The sequence below is a fragment of the Alosa pseudoharengus genome, unplaced genomic scaffold (assembly GCF_046254945.1).
Source record: "Alosa pseudoharengus isolate Yale_2024_CS ecotype anadromous, Long Island Sound unplaced genomic scaffold, YU_APseudo_1.1 YU_APseudo_1.1_scf_21, whole genome shotgun sequence".
NCBI classification, from domain to species: Eukaryota; Metazoa; Chordata; class Actinopteri; order Clupeiformes; family Clupeidae; genus Alosa; species Alosa pseudoharengus.
In genome coordinates, this window is record NW_027468674.1 from 23,275,805 (window position 1) to 23,293,304 (window position 17,500).

General features: G+C 44.8%; 1 protein-coding gene across 1 annotated transcript in view; it reads right to left on the minus strand.

The window, feature by feature from the left end:
* The window catches only part of dnah9 (dynein, axonemal, heavy chain 9), a 107,682-nt gene that overhangs the window by 46,982 nt on the left and 43,200 nt on the right, over positions 1 to 17,500 (minus strand). The window contains exons 41-48 of the mRNA XM_076298773.1: positions 14,747 to 14,986; positions 7,976 to 8,137; positions 6,736 to 6,932; positions 6,066 to 6,228; positions 5,013 to 5,136; positions 4,516 to 4,658; positions 3,846 to 4,007; positions 2,885 to 3,118 (exon numbers count right to left, since the gene is read on the minus strand). Coding sequence (XP_076154888.1) covers positions 2,885 to 3,118; positions 3,846 to 4,007; positions 4,516 to 4,658; positions 5,013 to 5,136; positions 6,066 to 6,228; positions 6,736 to 6,932; positions 7,976 to 8,137; positions 14,747 to 14,986 — 1,425 coding nt within the window. The remainder of the gene's footprint in view (positions 1 to 2,884; positions 3,119 to 3,845; positions 4,008 to 4,515; positions 4,659 to 5,012; positions 5,137 to 6,065; positions 6,229 to 6,735; positions 6,933 to 7,975; positions 8,138 to 14,746; positions 14,987 to 17,500) is intronic.

The window sequence follows — 17,500 nt, forward strand, 5'->3', positions numbered from 1 at the left end:
TGTATACCAGTGCATTAACAAGGGTTGTGCAAAATGGCTCATAATTTGAATGCCCAGTGTTATTCCATTTGAGCAAATCTCTGCGATGGCCATGCAGCCTCATGCTTGCTTGCTTTCTTAAGCAAACTCACAGTGGGGGTCTTTTCTCATCACACAACAGGAAACCAGACAGAGACAGAGACAGACAGACAGACACACACACACACACACACACACACACACCCTCCTCCTGCCACCACCTCCGTTTAAAAAAAAAAAAACGCAATCCACGTCCCACAAATGAGTTCCCCAATGGCTTTCACATTTAAAGGCCGGAGAGGAGAGGAGGGAGGCAGGGGGCTTTGCGTTCCTGAAAGCCATTACCTGGGAATGACAAAAAAAAAGCTAGGGAGGGGGAGAGTTTTCCTGAGGCTTTTACTCAGCTGGGACTCCCAGCCACACATCTGCAGTCTGACAGGGCCAGGTGTGGGTGGAGAGAGGCCATGAAAGAGCGGACCCATTATCTGCATGCAAAACTCCTATTTGTGCTCTGAGGACCCAGAGGAGAAGCGATTGTTCAAACTTATTAACAGGGCGCTGTTGTGGCCTTACACCTGCCTGTTATGAATAGCGACACTATAAAACTCATTTGCCAGCCGACGTCACGTGCCTAACATTACAAACGCATTTCACTTGTCTTGCTACACCTGCGTGGTCGAGGAAAATAACACCACCGCAGTAGATTTGATAGTGCTGGGTTCCGATTCAAACCGTTCATTCCAGCTGTCTGAACTCTGTCTCACCATTGAGAAAGGTAAAGTGTTTTTCCACCAATGTCTAGCTAGACAGAAACTTTTAATGAATAACTTATTATAGCATTATTGCTCTGGGAAGAAATGGAGGTTACATCTATTAAAGAATATTTTTCGGCTGTTTTTTACGATACGCAAAGGAGACGATAATAAAACCATAAAATAAGTTTGGTGAGATATATATTATGAGTCCGGCCCAGAAGGTGTGGGTTGGCTGACTCCTTAGGGTCCACTTCAAGTGGAATGTGCCGATGAAACAACAGATCCAATTACTGTTGCCTGGTGAAGCATAGAGATGCTACAGAGTGTGCCTGTGAGCTCGGTTTAGTGAGGAGGCTGTGATGGGCATACAGGCTGCCACTGTACACACCCACCCACCATACATGTCAGCATATTGAGAATGAATGAATGAATGAATGAATGAATGAATGAATGAATGAATGAATGAATGAATGAATGAATGAATGAATGAATGAATGAATGAATGAATGAATGAATGAATGAATGAATGAATGAATGAATTAATTAATTAATTAATTAATACGGTTTAGCCAAATGCAAACTAAATTGTTGAATCATTCTGTTCTGATTGGCAAATATGATCAGGGATCTCATTCCAGTTAGATGCTAATCATAAACAATAACTTAAGTAATCAAAGCCCTTCATCTAGTCTTTGCTAGTGGTATTTGTCCAGACCCAAAGACATACCTTCAAAGGAAATGATGGCTTGACTAAATACTCCCTTTGCAAGACAGACACACATTTTCTGGATTAAATTCGGCTTTTGGTTGAGAGTCTTCATTCCAAAGGAATCTCAAAATAGGACTCGTCTTAATCACGCTTTAATTATGAACAATTATTTCATCCCTACAATCTGAAAGATCAAACCCACCCTGGCATGACTGACGAATATCAAGCAGCTCAATGTTTGAATAAGATGTAAAAAAAAAAACACTCAGTGGTACAAAAAAAACCTGTCTAGGATCGGATAAAAAAAAACATAAAAAAGGACTGGAGAGCAGGTTGAGAATGCAAATCACGCCTCCGTGTCTTAAGAAATGTATCAGCCTCATTCAGCATGCGCCACTCGGTGGGATGCCATGAATTACAATGACAGAAGCCATGATGGCTGGAGAGAGGGGGTCACATTATAACGGAGTAACTGAGCGGCGGACATTATTCTTTCGGAAAAAACTGGCATTTGGAGCCGGGCGGCCCACTGCTGCGACACAGTTCCAACAGACTGAAGGGTATGGAGTGGGCTCCAAACCAGGGGGTACAATTAGAGAGGCAAATTAGCCAGGCTTCCGAAGAAGTACTGTCAGTTTTTGTGGAGTTTGGTTGCAAGGGCTGCAGTGAAACTGTAGCGCAAAAAGAGTGATATGTTTTTTAATAGATACTCTGGAGATACCCCGGTACATAGTTCAAATCGTGACAGGTTGAATGATGAGAATTTTGAGCCTCATACTCAGTGCCTATTTTTACTAAAAAAGATGGATATGTGGAATCAAAAATGGTAATAGGATATATTAGAAAATTATGAATGTGTCATTTATACATGTTTTGGTTCTAATGGTCCCCACTTGATATTGCCTGCCCAGTCTAATATCCTAATTATAGTCATTACAATGTAGTTAAGCATGTAATTACAGTACATTCCTCTGTAATTTTACATGTTATTACACATTAATAGCACTAATAGTAACATAATACTTGCGTAACCAAAAACAAACCAGATACCCGAATCTTACAGTACACATACACTTTTCCGGTGATTTTTCACTTAGATCTCTGTTTCGTAAGGCCACCGAATACTGTCGGTGTGGGAAAAACCCCCCGAAAACAATCGGTTTTACCTAGCTCGATTTGCTGCAGCCAACAGCTAGAGCAGCTACAGTGCTACACTCTGGGGGCATGTACATGATCCCCCATGTTCATGCTCCCAGAGTGTAGCACTGTAGCTGCTTGACCAGAATTCCCCTTTTAAGGCATACCCACTTAAATCCCTATTATTACAGTACCTAAGGAAACAGCGTGCAGTATGAAGAATTCACACACTCAGATGCTAAGCATGCCTCGTGAGAGGACCAACCTGAGCTGAGGTGCTGTTGAGCTTCTGCAGGCCATTCTCCAGCCGCTCCATCTTATTGGTCAGGTCTTTGCTCTTGAGGGCCAGGAGATTGCGGTAGAGCTTGATCTGCTCCAGGAAGGACTTGGGCGTAGTGTAGTTGTAGCGCCGCTCATTGGCCAGGTAGCTCCTGGACGTCTGGTTCACACTGACGTGGACGTAAGCCATGAACTTGCTGACGGATTCCTTCACTTCCGGCTGCAGTTGCAAAAGAAACCAAACATGTCTGTTGTTAGAGTTAAAGGATGATGTTGGCAAAAGCCAGCTTTTTGGTGTCTTGTGTTGACTTTCCCACACATCCATCACTCACAAACAAGGCAATCTGGCTGCCTGCCTCTCTCAACCATGGAGTCTCTCTTGGCAAACACAGAGATAATCCACTCAGACAACAACAGTGCATGAACACCTGTTTGTGGGACTGAGAGAACACAATCTCAGAATGAACACCTCTGAGAAAAAAGCCACTTGATCCGGGAATTATTAGATAAATGGTTGATGATGAAAACTACTGACTGTAGTGGTGGGATTGAGTGGTTGAGATTGAAGAGTTTACCACATACTGTAACTCCCTGCCAATTACTGTCATACTATATATCGTTTTCTGAGTCTTATATGTTGATCTACAGTACTGTAATATTTTATGAAACTATAAAGTGGTAGTCCAAAACCCATACAGTACATGATTTAGTGAAATACTTACTCACTGTCACCTCATCGCCATTTGTATATTGCATACACACAGTTGTTTGCCAGTGTTTTTGTGTGTTGCTTGCATTTGTTATAAAAAAAACAACATAAACAATAACCAACAAAAAAACCTGTTGGTCAAATTCTGTTTACGGATAGCCTCCCATCTACTCGTACATATACTAGAGACAGGCATCAGATGCGATGACAGACCACAAGTTCAATTCCGCTGGCTCACCTCGATGTTGTCCACCTCCTGGAGGAAGCGCAGGCTGACCGACTCCAGGGCCTCCTGTGGCCACTCGTGGAACCAGTCGATGGCTGTGCAGTTGACCATGGCCGGGAACTTCCTGCTTCGCACCCTCAGCGTGCTGCCCACCGGAGAGAAGCAGAGAGCCACCTGCCGAACGAGGGAGGAAGAGTTCTGCGAGTTTGAATCATTAACGATGCTGAAGTAGTGAATAAGGACGTGTAAAAAAAAACATAAGTAAGCGTGAAAAGAAATGCAAATACGAGCAAAAGTGTCTGGTGAAAAAGTGCAAAAACGAGTGCAATAGTGTCTGTGGTGAACGAGTGGTGAGAGGCTGTATCCCCTCCCCTGGGAATACGGTAGGAGTTCATTAGGCAATGTGCAGGTAGGTACATAAAAAAACACAACAGCAGTTTCACCTCTAAAATTGCTGCGAATCAAACCTTGCCGTATCTTGGGAATTGGGATGATATATGCTCTTATTCCTGCTACCAGGGGGTATTTTCGTTTTCAGATGAAACATCTATCTACTTAAACCATAGCCATAACAGAGAGTGAGTAGTGTTAGGGTGTTTTCTCTCTTTCTCTCTCTCTCTCTCTCTCTCTCCCTTCCTTTCCATCTCCAAATTTCTTGGTAACTCTCTACTATGGGTCCTACCTTCAGACGCCTGCGGACGCGGTCGATGAAGAACTTCCAACAGTTCTCCCTGGTGTCCATCAGCCCCTGGCCTCGCACCTCGTTTCGCACGCTACTGACAATGTTCTCCACCTCGTCATCAGGGAACAGGTCAGGGATCTCACCTGTGATGGAAAAATATTGACATGATGTCTGGCCATGTAAACAGATGCTGACAGCACAGGGGGAATTGGGCATAAGAGTAAAATACAGTCGGCTCTACAGCTAAAGAACACAATCTTAGTCTCACATCGAGGGCGCTATATCCCAGAGGGAAGCATTTTTGAAAAACAGAAATGTTATGCTGCAGACACATGGATTCTCTTCACTTAGACTAAAAACAGAGTTCATGACCTCACAAAGCCTCCACTTTGACGAAACTTTTCATTTTACAGTATATAATGGCGTGAATGGCTGGGAATAGTTTATAGTAACAGTATCTCATAGCAATTGTAAAGAGTTATATTGGTAAAACTCACCCGATGCCAACAGGTCATTCAGCAGGACGAGGAATTTCTCATCTGCTACCTGGGCATCCGTCATGAGGAACACGGTGCCAACATTTTTCACGCCCGCTTTGATGTAGAGCGCCCCCAAATCACTCTGAAGCAACAACACACAATGTCAGACGCACACCTCCATCAATGTCCGCCTACAGATGCTCGGGATGAAATTTATGGCAGAAGTTGCAGAGGTTCTACACCGAGGAAGAATAGAGCGACAGAGAGAGCTAAATCACTCAAGTGTGTTCTGTGGGTGCGACTGGGCTAAGAGATCCGAATGGATTATACTGGTGTGATCCATAACCAGATCAAATAGTCATTACATTTTCATTTCCTTCCATCGTATAATTCAATTCCAAAGGCACAGACATGTCAAGTTTGTCAGTATGGCAAATGAGGATACTGTAGCAGTGTGATATAGCAATGTTGTGTCATAGCATTACAAACATTTCAAACTAAATAGAAGAGTAAAAGGTCTAGGCAGAGGGGCAGTGCTTGGCGTTTTTACATTTTTAAAAACTCACAAAATGTACTAGTTCACCCAAAGCAGATGAAATGTCGTAAAAAATCTGCCAGGTGTAAGAACTACAGTAATTAATATCCTAGCTGGAAAGATGGGATTTTGGTATGTGAAATTGAATTAAAATGCAATAAAACACTTGAATTTAAAATACAGCCAAATTAGAGGGGCATCTCGGTGCTTTAGGGCACACTTAGCGTGTCTAATTCAATCGGAACTAACCTTCCTTATTATCTTATTCCATTCCCATTCCACATGGTGCCATTTGGCTCAAAAACTCAGCTGTCTGAATTCAGGGCTACCACTGGTGTGGTGGGTATGAATAGTGGTCGATTTGTAAACAAAATAAAGCGGGGGTGGTCTAAGCCTCTCAATGATTAAGATGTCTAAGGAATAATGTACAGTATCATTAAGGATAGATTAAGGTAGATTCTTGATAGAAGGGGATGGCAGAGGGGGATTTCCCCCCCTGTATCCCCTCTTGACTGGAGCCTCAACTGGGTGGGCACCTTGAGGTCAGGGATGCTGTAGCCCTTCTTGAGCGTGATCTGGAAGACCTCCAAGGAGCTGATGAAGGCAGCCAGTCGCGTCAGGCTCTGCTTGCCGCTGCCGCCCACCCCGACCAGCAGCGCGTTCCCCCGGGGCGACTCCAAGATGCGGTTGATACGACAGCTGAAGAAAGGAGGAGAAGAAGGAGGAATAAAAAGTGAAAAGGGAGAGGTGGAGAAGTGAGAGTGGTGTGGAGGAGGATGGCGGAACAGGGAGGGGTGTGGGTGGGGGGGGTGGGGGTTGGGGCTGGAGGCAGAAGAGGGTGTGGGTGGGTGGGGGGGTGGGCTGTTGCTGTGTGCCAAAAAATGAGGAGAGAAAATTGGGTGTCTGGGAAAGAAGAGGTGCTTTTGTGTTTGAGTTAATATCATCGCTGTTGCAAGTGTAATCACGTTCTCAAGACAAATTAGCATTATTGCCTTCATTGTCGCCACAATCAGACGCATCAGCAAGCAGTAACACCCTCTCAGGGAGCATTGTCACCCATTCTCTCACAGCCACAGTTGTTGCCAGTTCTCCCCTTCCCAACAACCGTTATCACCCCTCCACAAAAATTGTCAGCAAACGTGTCAGAGATGCACCAGAAACTGCCAGAATCACTCTGGGCCTCCACCCCTCTCCTCTCCACCTTACATGTGACACATGGCGTCCTCGAACAGGACCAGGTTGAGAGCGGCGTTGACTTCGTTGTAGCCATCCAGGGCCTCCAGCAGGATCTTGTTCAGGCTCCCCCAGGACTGCACGGGCATGTACTTGGGCTCGCCGACGCCCGAAGCGAAATGGCAGTACATATTCATCAGCCGTGCCTCCTCCAGAGCCTCCTCCATGTCCTGGTGGGGAGAACACAACCTCGAGTCCACATTAAAGTCTAAAGACACACACACACACACAAGCCACGGGAGGGTGTGTGTGTGCGTGTGTGTGTGTTCTTTTTTTTGTTGGGGGGGGGGGGTTGGGGTTACTATCACAAAGTGTTTTAAAAGCACACACTACACTCAATTAAAGTGGACATTGGGTGATTGAGTTTAGATTGGATTTTCTTTTCGGGAACCCTACTCTCATGCTGTCTCTTGTTAGGGTTTGTTTTCTCTCTCTCTCTCTCTCTCTCTCTCTCTCTTTTCTTTGGCTCAGGCTTTTCTCTTTGCTTGTGAATGATTCCGCTTTTCCACACACACATAGTCGTCCACACCAATCTCCTTTTTTTCGGCTTGTTTAGAAACCTCGCTATGTGACGGGACAGACAGGCCTCGGTGAGCCGGTGCTGGGGCTACGGCGAGGATCTGGACGTGTTTTGGTACGTCGAGCCGAGCCAAGCAGCACGGGGAGAAACAGAGAGATGTCAGTTTGCTCACTGTAGCTGTGTGTGTGTGTGTGTGTGTGTGTGTGTGTGTGTGTGTGTGTGTGTGTGTGTGTGTGTGTGTGTGTGTGTGTGTGTGTGTGTGTGTACAAAGAAAAGCCCGGAAGTTTTCTCAAGGGGGCATGGTGGTGGTAGTGGTGGGAGAAAGAAGCAGCAGAATGAGGAGAAGAAGAAAAAAAAACAGCACCAAAAAAAAAGTGTGTGTGATGTGTTCTCCTCCAATTTGCTGGACTGATGACGGCGCCAGCTGACAGCCTCTCGTCGGATTAGCATTGGCTCCATGAAGACAGGCCCTACCGGTCAGTACTGGGTTTTCACCAGCTGACAGCACCCTAATGATCCCCCCATATCGCTTTCTTCCCGTGCCGGGCATGAGAGAGATTGAAAACAGTACCCCCCCCCCCCCCCCCCACACACACACACACACACATGCATACACACACACGCACGCGCACACACACACACACACACACACACACACACACACACACACACACAAACCCCATCCCTCCCCACCTCATAAAACTTCCTAGCCGTGTCGGCCTGTAACTTGTCGAAGGCGGCAAAGTCCCTGTCCTCCACCATCTTGTCTCGGTAGACCCGGTTGGACTCGTGCAGGTAAATCTTCACCAGGTCTTGAGGGGTCTTCAGGCACTCACTGGTGCAAAACAGGATGCCCTGAAAGCGCAAGGGGAAAACAAGTTTAGGTTGTTTGAATGCCTTGAATATTCCTCTGTAATTTCTTCATTCTATTCTTGGGCCCGTGTGCCTGGTGTCTCTATACTACTAAAAAAGAGGAGGTTAGTTTATTCAAAATGCAGGATTGCTACAATGAAGGTAATTAGACTCAATATAGTCTAGTATTGTGTTACAGTAGTCTTGTCTGTTATAGTATAGTATAATATTATGGACACAATTAAGCAAATGTGTTTTTCTCCTTTACTAAATGTAATGTTCCAAAAACAACCTGATCAATCAAGGTATGCAGGCCATATAGCACAAAAGTTCAACCTTGAAGTAGATTTCATTTAATAAAATATCAGCCTCTTGCCCCATAGACGGTGCTGTCAGAAAAAGTTCTAGAACATTCAATCATCTCGGAAGAAGATCACATTGGTTATGCATGCTAGTCATTAGAGCTACTTACGATAGCACTGCTGAGTAGCAGTGTTTGGGCGTACGCAATGTGCCTTCCCTCAGGGAGTCATGCTTTATTTAGGTTTGACGACACAGCATAGCACAGGTTAAGAGTTCAGCAACTGATTAACATGTAATTAAGATAAAAGAAAATTATAATATTTGATTCTAGATTTGTCAATCAGGTTTTTAAAAGTGTAATTGAACTACATAAATTCTCACATGACAAGTCACCACGCTGACTCTGAACATAAAACATGTAATGGCAAGAGAGATACTCAGTAACGTTTGGGCCAGTGTGTGATCTGATGGACCTAAGAAGACATGACTCTTAGAGGGTGTGACAGAATTGTATTTCAAGTGAAGTGTTTTGTTTTAAATGAAGCATTTAATCTGGAGACCTTTATACTCGAGACCTCTGTGATAGTTTGCTCAAGGAGAAACCCCTCACAAGAGCCAGAGAATGCTGAATCATTCTAGTTTCCGTACTAAATGAAATCGCAACCAGAGCGTGGAGACCTCTTTCTTTTTCAATAGACAAGATATTCACATTAAAATAATAATTTCATGGAGCGAAAGGTAACAACTTTTTTTTTTGCAGCCAAACTTTTTCCATCGCATGGCACCACACACCACAAATCTCTATAACAATAATGCAACGAAGGTTCGGTGCCAAATGGCTGCAACGCATGGCTGGCCGGGTGTTTGTGTTTTATTTAGAACGTACACAGTCAAGGTCGTTGTTCATGTCTGATTAGCTATGCCACCCTCATACTGGCAGAGGCAGGTACACAGATGGCCCAAATCAGTTCCGTTTAGTCTCCGTGGCAGCCGCGCCACTGGGCAGGGCTACGGACGTGTGCGGACGGGCACACTTCTCTCTCTCTCTCTATCTCTCTCACTCTCTCTCTATCTCTCTCTCTCTCTCACTCTCTCTCTCTCTATCTCTCTGCTATGTTCACAAGCTGCTGTTCATCATCCCGAGTGCATGAGGGGGAGGCAAGGGAACACAAAAAAATAAGTAAACAAACAAACAAACCAACATGCGATGCAAAATATAAGCTCGGGTGCGGTCCTGCTGTCAAGTTTAGTTTGCTGGGGTGACAGTCTCATTAGACACAATGGTGGACGCAATGTGACAACTGTCCTCTAAATCCACTGCTAAATGGAGCAGGTAATTGTCGTGATTAGACATGGAAACTGGCAGAGTCGTAGACTGACGCTAATACTCAGGTGCAGGCATTTGAAGTGCCATTAGACACTCACACGCATGCATGCATACACACACAGACACACACACACACACACACACACACACACACACACACACCTGCATACACCTGTGTACACACACACACACCTGCATACACACACACGCACACACACACACACACACACACACACACACACACACACACACACCTACATACACCTGCAGACACACACACAAACACACACACACACACCTGCATACACACACACACACACACACACACACACACACACACACAACTAGCCTTCCAGACCACTGTCCACTTCTTTGTGCACACAGAAAATCACTATGCTGCTGTAGCTGATAATCCAATATGTGCTGGCAAAGCGATTATAAGGCTGTTTATGCATTCAGGAGCCGCACACCAAAAACAAGACAGGGTCTTTATGCAGAGGTTGTGCCAAGGTTGCAAGGAATTACAAATACAAGTAGAGATGCAATCAAATTAGATCAGACTAAATGAAGCCATTTGGCTCCTGGTTGCCAGTCATCTTCAGTTGGTGTGCGATATAAGATTAGCTAATTCAATTCCTTTGTTTGTACTCATCTAAACGGTGATCAGCAACAGAGAGTCGCTATTGTATAACTCTGTGGGGCCTCATGTGATAGGTTCTTATGAGCCACAAAAGAAAGGCGCCGTCTAATGCTATTTTGACCGCTAGAGCCCATTCATTCCGTACGCTCACAACACGTACACAGACCCCAGGGCAGGCCGTCACCGTATTTAGATGTGTCTGATCCAAAGAGTAGAAACTGCTTTGAGTGAGGTGCCTCTTTGAGCCACGTGTGCACACTTTGAAATGTGACATCTTGCAAATGTGACACATGGCATCTTGGCAGGCACATCTTACCTGACCTCTCCACTGCTTCAGAGCATAATACTGACCACTGAGTCACTTAATGTAATTGACAGATCATTTAACTCAACAAAAATATGCTACAAAATGGGCAAGCAGGCTATGCAGTGAGCCACAACTAGTTATATGGTGCACTGGCAATAAATAAAAAAAATCCCATATTATCAATCAGGGCCTTCAATAATGTATTATATATTATATAGTGTCAGTTATGCCTGTAGCCAGTGTCTTAATTATACAGAAGACCCAGAACCCGTTGTGTTGAACCTGCGCGATTCAGCCCTGCACACGCCTGGACTCGAAGCTGCGAACAGCAGCACTTCGGATCAGGAGGCGAGCGTGCTGACAGTTGAGCTAAAAGCCCAGGCTACTAGCTCGCCTGCCAGCAGCACTCTTAAGGCGTTGGGGAGTGAGGTACCAACGTTCCACAAGCACAGCTAAGCTAGCTGGCATCCATTACACAAACACACCTAACAGAAAAAAAGCTGAGAATAGCCTGCTGTAAAAAGTGCCACACTCTGATTTTTGTTTAATGGCTTCCATCACAACCACTGCATTGGCTTCCATCAACAACCACTGCATTGGTTTGTGCACATTTAACACTGGCCTAGTAGAATAGAATATCAACTAACTACATTTGACGCAGAGCAGCTTTGAAAGTCTCCTTTCTGTTTTATGCATGGTCATTCACTAATTCATAGGGCTGCCTTAGCAAATTGGACACATAATATAATTAACAAACCATATGTCCCATCAAAACATATAATAGTAATTACGCAATGCAAAGGCCCTATTTTAATGGCCTTCTGGATGAAAAATTATCACTGCTAAAATAGTTGACGCCTGATGCTAATGTGATTTGATCTATGTGAGTGTGTTTATGTGTGTGGGGGGTGGCCTACATTTCCTCTCATCAAAGCTGAGGGAAATTGACAAGCCAACTAGCAGCACGCTTCTGTCAATACACCCAAAACATCCCAGTCAACACACTCTCCTCACACTGTGCGGCGCGTGCTAAAATCACCGCCCGCACGCCAGCGATAGCGTACGCGACGGACTCGCGGCGAGTGCTACTTTCAAAACACAGTTGTCTCGGGGGACCCGAAAGAAAACTAGCAACACTGATAGGCTGAAGCGCCACACAGCTTGAGCTGTTGAGTTTGAGTCTCTCTGCTCTCGCTCGTAGCCATTGCCAATCCAATGCGGCGGGAAGTCACTTAAGATGATGCGGCACAGACAGGCCCCCGTTATGCCTTCTGGTCCTGCGATACGCGGAGGAGAATGCAGGGGACGTCTCAGCCCTCACTGGCAGGTGACAGTGCCGTCTTCCTGATGCCTAAATGAGGGCTAATTAATTTCGCATATCCAAGCTCACAGCCCTAAAAATTAATTACCACATGTCTGTCAGGGCTTATTTTTTCCCAAATAAAGGACTGCGTCTTGTGGCGGAGTATAATTAAAGACACAGCAAAAAAAAATATATGAAGTGATGTTTTCAGAGAAACAACTTTTTGTAAGGGTGTGTGCGTGCAGGGGTAAGCCTTCGCTTGTTTTTTTATTTTATTCATTACAACAGAAAAACTCCGGAGGAAAAACTTGAGTGTTTGAGTTGTGAATATATTTTTTTTCCCTCTCCGCGTGAATGCAAATCAAACATTTCTGACAGCTTTTTGCAATGACTAAAGGACACAAAATGAGTGTACAAAGTGACAAAATTGCGAGACAAAAGCCCCCTATTTTCTCCCTTTTTCTCATCACGGTGCAGCACCTGGCGAGTTTGTTCCTGTTTTAGCGGCTGTCTCTGTAGAAGGGAGAGAGCGCTCAGAGCTCGCTGCAAGGCAGATCCTACTCGTTCTTGCCATGGGCACATGCACTGTGAGTAGATTTAATGTGTGTGTGTGTGAGTGTGTGTGTGTGCCAGTGTCTGTCTGTGTGAGTGTGTCAGTGTCTCTCTCTGTGTGTGTGTGTGTGTGTGTATGTGAGCAAGAGAGAGAGAGCGAGAGAGAGGGAGGGAGAGAGAGAGGGGAAATGAAAGAGAGAGAGAGAGAGAGAGAGAGAGAGAGAGAGAGAGAGAGAGCTAAAAGCCTATGCCTGCACTTCAAACATGGTGAACCAGACTGAGCCACATCTGCAGTGTGCTGCCTCACTGCACTTCATTACTTTGGGAAAGAGAGGGGGGAGAGAGAGGGGGAAGGAATAAAAAAGAAAGAGGGGAAGAGGGCAAGAATATGGAAGAGAGGAGCTAGACATAATGCTTAAGTATCCATATGACAGCCTTTGTATATACTGCATGTATAGAAGCTGCCAAGAATATGCATACTTAAACATTATGTCTGAATGGAAGAGAGTCAGAAGAAGACATGGAGAGAGAGAGGGGGTGTCAGAGAGAAGTTTCTTTGCAACAGACAGAGAGAGAGAAAGAACGAGAGTGAAGGTAGGGGGCACACAGAGAGAATGGGAATATGAAAGAGAACCGAAAGGAAATAACTCAGTGGCATCCATAGGGCAAACTCTTTTCTTCTCCTACCTTTTATCTGTCTGACTTCAGGACTGGGGCCATGATGAAGGGGTTTGAAAGCAGCCGGAGTCAACTTATTTGGCCTCCTCTAGGCCGGGCCAATACGGTAACAAGCAACCCCACAATTACTCCCTGGCTGTCTGCGTGTGGAAGGGAGTTGAGTCCACAACCATTATTAGGAGAACTCCTGCAGCCTGTCTCTCTCTCTCTCTCTCTCTCTCTCTCTCTCTCTCTCTCTCTCAGCTGTGAAGGGATACATCTTTCCTTGTACGACAAGAAAAAAATTGCACTCGAGTCATAACTGAAACTTCTACCGTGAACATTTTACTGTAAAAAAAATGAAATAAAAAAACAATAAATAAATATTAAAACCTGAAATTCCACAGATGAAAGTTTCCATTGTAAATGCAAATGAAGTCGAACAGAGGCTTCAGCTCACTGCAGAGTTCGTGTATTTGACACGTTCAAAGGCGTTCCTGCCTCAGGTGGCATTGTTTTACTTCCCTTGAATCATATTTGGAGAGGAAAGTCGACACGGTTGAATAAGTTAATGCCTTAATTATGCAATGAAAAGATCAAATAAGAAAATGTCTTGCCCCATAAATCTGCTGGGGAATATTACAGCTAGATGTGCTGGCCCGAAGCTCACCTAAGTCCTCCGATGGCGCCGCAGATTGCAATATTCATTTAAATATATTAAAAAAGAGTCGCAAATACCCAAGAGATAGGATCTGTTCGCTTTGCCTCTCATAATAAAAACTGTCTGCTTTCAGGTTATTAGCTCTGCTCTGTGATCAATAGTCATTTGATAGAGAAATTGCTTACGGCACCTTGTCATTTTATACTTGCAACAGCACATGAAAGCAACCAAAATGCCCCCCCTCCACCAAAAAAATAAAATAAAATAAAATAAATAAAAAGTTAATTTAATGCAAGATGCCAAAACTCTGCACAGCTTGAAGTCCAACCGGAGCTGCTGTGTGCGACTTGGAAATGCTACTGCTCATCCCAATTGGCATTCCGAACATGCAGGTTTTGTAGGGCTAAGAACAGAAATTGAATAATTCATGCTCAATAGGGAAATATGCGAAGGGATGTATGTGTGCATTTGTGTGTGTGTGTGTGTGTGTGTGTGTGTGTGTGTGTGTGTGTGTGTGTTATGTACCTAGGTGTGTGTGTGTGTGTGTGTGTGTGTGTGTGTGTGTGTGTGTGTGTGTGTGTGTGTGTGTGTGTGTGTGTGTGTGTGCATGTCTGCATTTCTCTCTCTCTCTTTCTTTGCCCATATGTGTCTGTGTTTCAGTGCATACGTGTGTGTGTGTGTGTGTGTGTGTGTGTGTGTGTGTGTGTGTGTGTGTTTGTGTGCATGTCTGCATTTCTCTCTCTCTCTTTCTTTGCCCATATGTGTCTGTGTTTCAGTGCATACGTGTGTGTGTGTGTGTGTGTGTGTGTGTGTGTGTGTGTGTGTGGGTGTGTGTGTGTGTGCATGGCCACCAGATATCCACCTGGAATATGTTGGAGAGGTCACGCAGGTTGAAGATGTAGTGGAACTTGATGGCGGTGGGGAGGAAGGCGCAGGTGACGCGCTGGTGGAGGGCCAGGGAGAGCTGCACCAGCTGTGGGGCGGCCTTCTGCAGCGCCGGGCCGAAGCCGTCCCCACGCAGGTGAGCGCTCAGGATGCTGCAGTAGATGGTGTGCAGGGCGTCCGCACCGGGAAAGCACAGGGCAAACACCGAGAAGTGTCTCTGCAGAGAGAGAGAGAGAGAGAGAGAGGGATGAATAGAGAAAGAGGGGGGAAGAAAAAAGAGAAAAGAGGGATCAAGAGAGAGAGAGAGAAAGGGATGAATAGAGAAAGAGGGGGGAAGAAAAAATAGAAAAGAGGGATCAAGAGAGAGAGAAAGGGATGAATAGAGAAAGAGGGGGGATGAAAAAAGAGAAAAGAGGGATCAAGAGAGAGAGAGAAATGGATAAATAAAGATAGAGAGGGAAAGGGATGAATAGAGAGAGGGGGATGAAAAAAGAGAAAAGAGAGATCAAGAGAGATGAAGACAGAGAGAAAGGAAATGAGAGTAGGAGAAAGAGAGAGAGAGAGAGAGAGAGGGGAAGGAACATGGTAGAGACAGAGAAAGAGAGGGAGGGGGAAAGAGACAGAAAGGCAGAGGAAAAGAGAGAAAGAAGGAGGAGGTAGAGGGTGAAAGAGGGTGAAAAGGGAAGAGTGGAGGACAGAGACAGAGAAAAAGAGAGAGAGAGTGAAAGAGAGACGTGAGAGGTCAAGAGCACAAACACACTAACACAAATAAGGCAGGAGGGCCGCTGGTTCACCCCTGAGGAGGCAAGGGAGGCAACACGAAAGCTCTACAGCCGCTCCCACAAACAAGACCTCGGCTTCGCATGCAGACTACTTGATGTGCTTTCAAAGGCAAAGCTACAGTATCGACCGGAGGAAACCCAACCACCCAACCCACCAGATGCACCATAACCGGCTGACTTCACGAGAGAGGATTAAAGCCCCGTCCTCCAGGACCAAACTTTGTTTGGAAAGGAGAAACTTACTTCGCTTTCGTAATTTACATCAGACACCAGTGATCATTGTCTGGGAAGCAAACACGTCTGCATAATGAATTATTTACTTGACACTTTTCTGACTGAGGACCTTGGTTGGAAAACTTGAGTTTTTGTGCACTGTAAACATTCCAAAACAATGAATTGAATGCCTTCTACAGTATACAGTAAAAAAGAACCAACCAGCTCAACTTAGCCCAGTCAAGACATCCCATTGCTTTGACTGAGTTAAGTTATGTGAATGTTAGTGTCAAGTTTATTACACATACCAGTGACAACTCAAACTCAAACTTTGAAAAACACAGAGTAGTGGTGGATTGTTCATGGTCTGGGCAGGTATAAGAAGGAAAGCCAACTTTGCTTGGATTGGCTTTCACCACAAATGGATTCCAAAATTTTAATGGGTTGTCTCCTGTTGTTATTTTATTCTCATCTAGATATGAAGTCACAAGGCTAAGATGCCTCAGGAGATTGTCAAACTTGATCAGAGAAATTTCTGGACAGCAATGCTCCGCCAGTCTAACCAGAGTCACTTTGATGATCGCATAACGTATCTGCGCTCAACATTTTCTGTTGTTGACTTTGCTTCCCTGATGTTTTTTCCGCGCACTCGAGAAAAGGCCAAGCTATTTCACATCGCTGTCTGCCTGCGCGACTGGACTCGGGCTCACACTGTGGCTACCAACCCGGAACGTAAACACACTTCACCGGGAGCAACTGGCTGAATGGCTGAGGCATTTAGAAAGACAGCGTGGCAGTGTGCAGTGAAAACAAAAACACGACGGAACACAAGGTTGAAAGGGGGAAAACAAAGCTTGGGATGCGTCACTAAGTGTCTGAGGATGGGTGTGTTTCTTTGATTAAAATTAGGATTAGACCAAAATTAGTTCAAATGTTGCTCTCCTTTTACAGTTCTTGCTAAGATAAAATGTGGGCAAGATGTTGATGTCTCTCAATTCTGAGCATTTCCTTAACCTCATTAGGGATAAAAACAACTATATTGTTGCTGATATCATTTTCATGAAGGTGACGGTAACAAGAAATGTGAGCCTGCAACTTGGTTTCTGGAGAAATAAGATAAGATTAAGATAATAATAAAAGCTCATTTTTATTGCCTTCCTGTTTTTTTTTCTCCTGCTTTAGTTTAATGGGAAACGATAGCCTGTCTCAACTTACTGTAATTAGTCTGAAAGTCTGAACCATCCAAAAAACATGCTTTCACACTGCTTACTGGTTGATCTGGACCGAGACCACCTCTTTTGATCCGACCACACTTTGGCATTTTGGTCTGAGCTGTGGTCTAGGACACCTTTCATACCTGATAGGTCAGGGCCAAACAATTTATGTGTGAAAGCCCCCTAAGAGGTCATGTTTTGTATTATGATGTATCTGGATAATACAAACAGTTTCATCATCATTGGATCTCTGCAAGCTCTTTCACAATTGCATCACCATATCGCTGGAGGATTTAATGCATGAAATAGTATGTATCGATTATCAAAACACTTAAAGAAGCCCTATGCACCAATTTTAGCAAAAATGACCTTAATTGTGCAGGTTGAGAGTCGTTCTGATGGTTCTACAACACTTTTTGGGTCGTTTGGTGGGTGTTTCGTCTCCCCCTAGTGCTTCTCCGCGGAAAAACCGAATATGCAACTTTCTAGTCCCGTCCCGAACAAATCCGGATGTGACTCAGC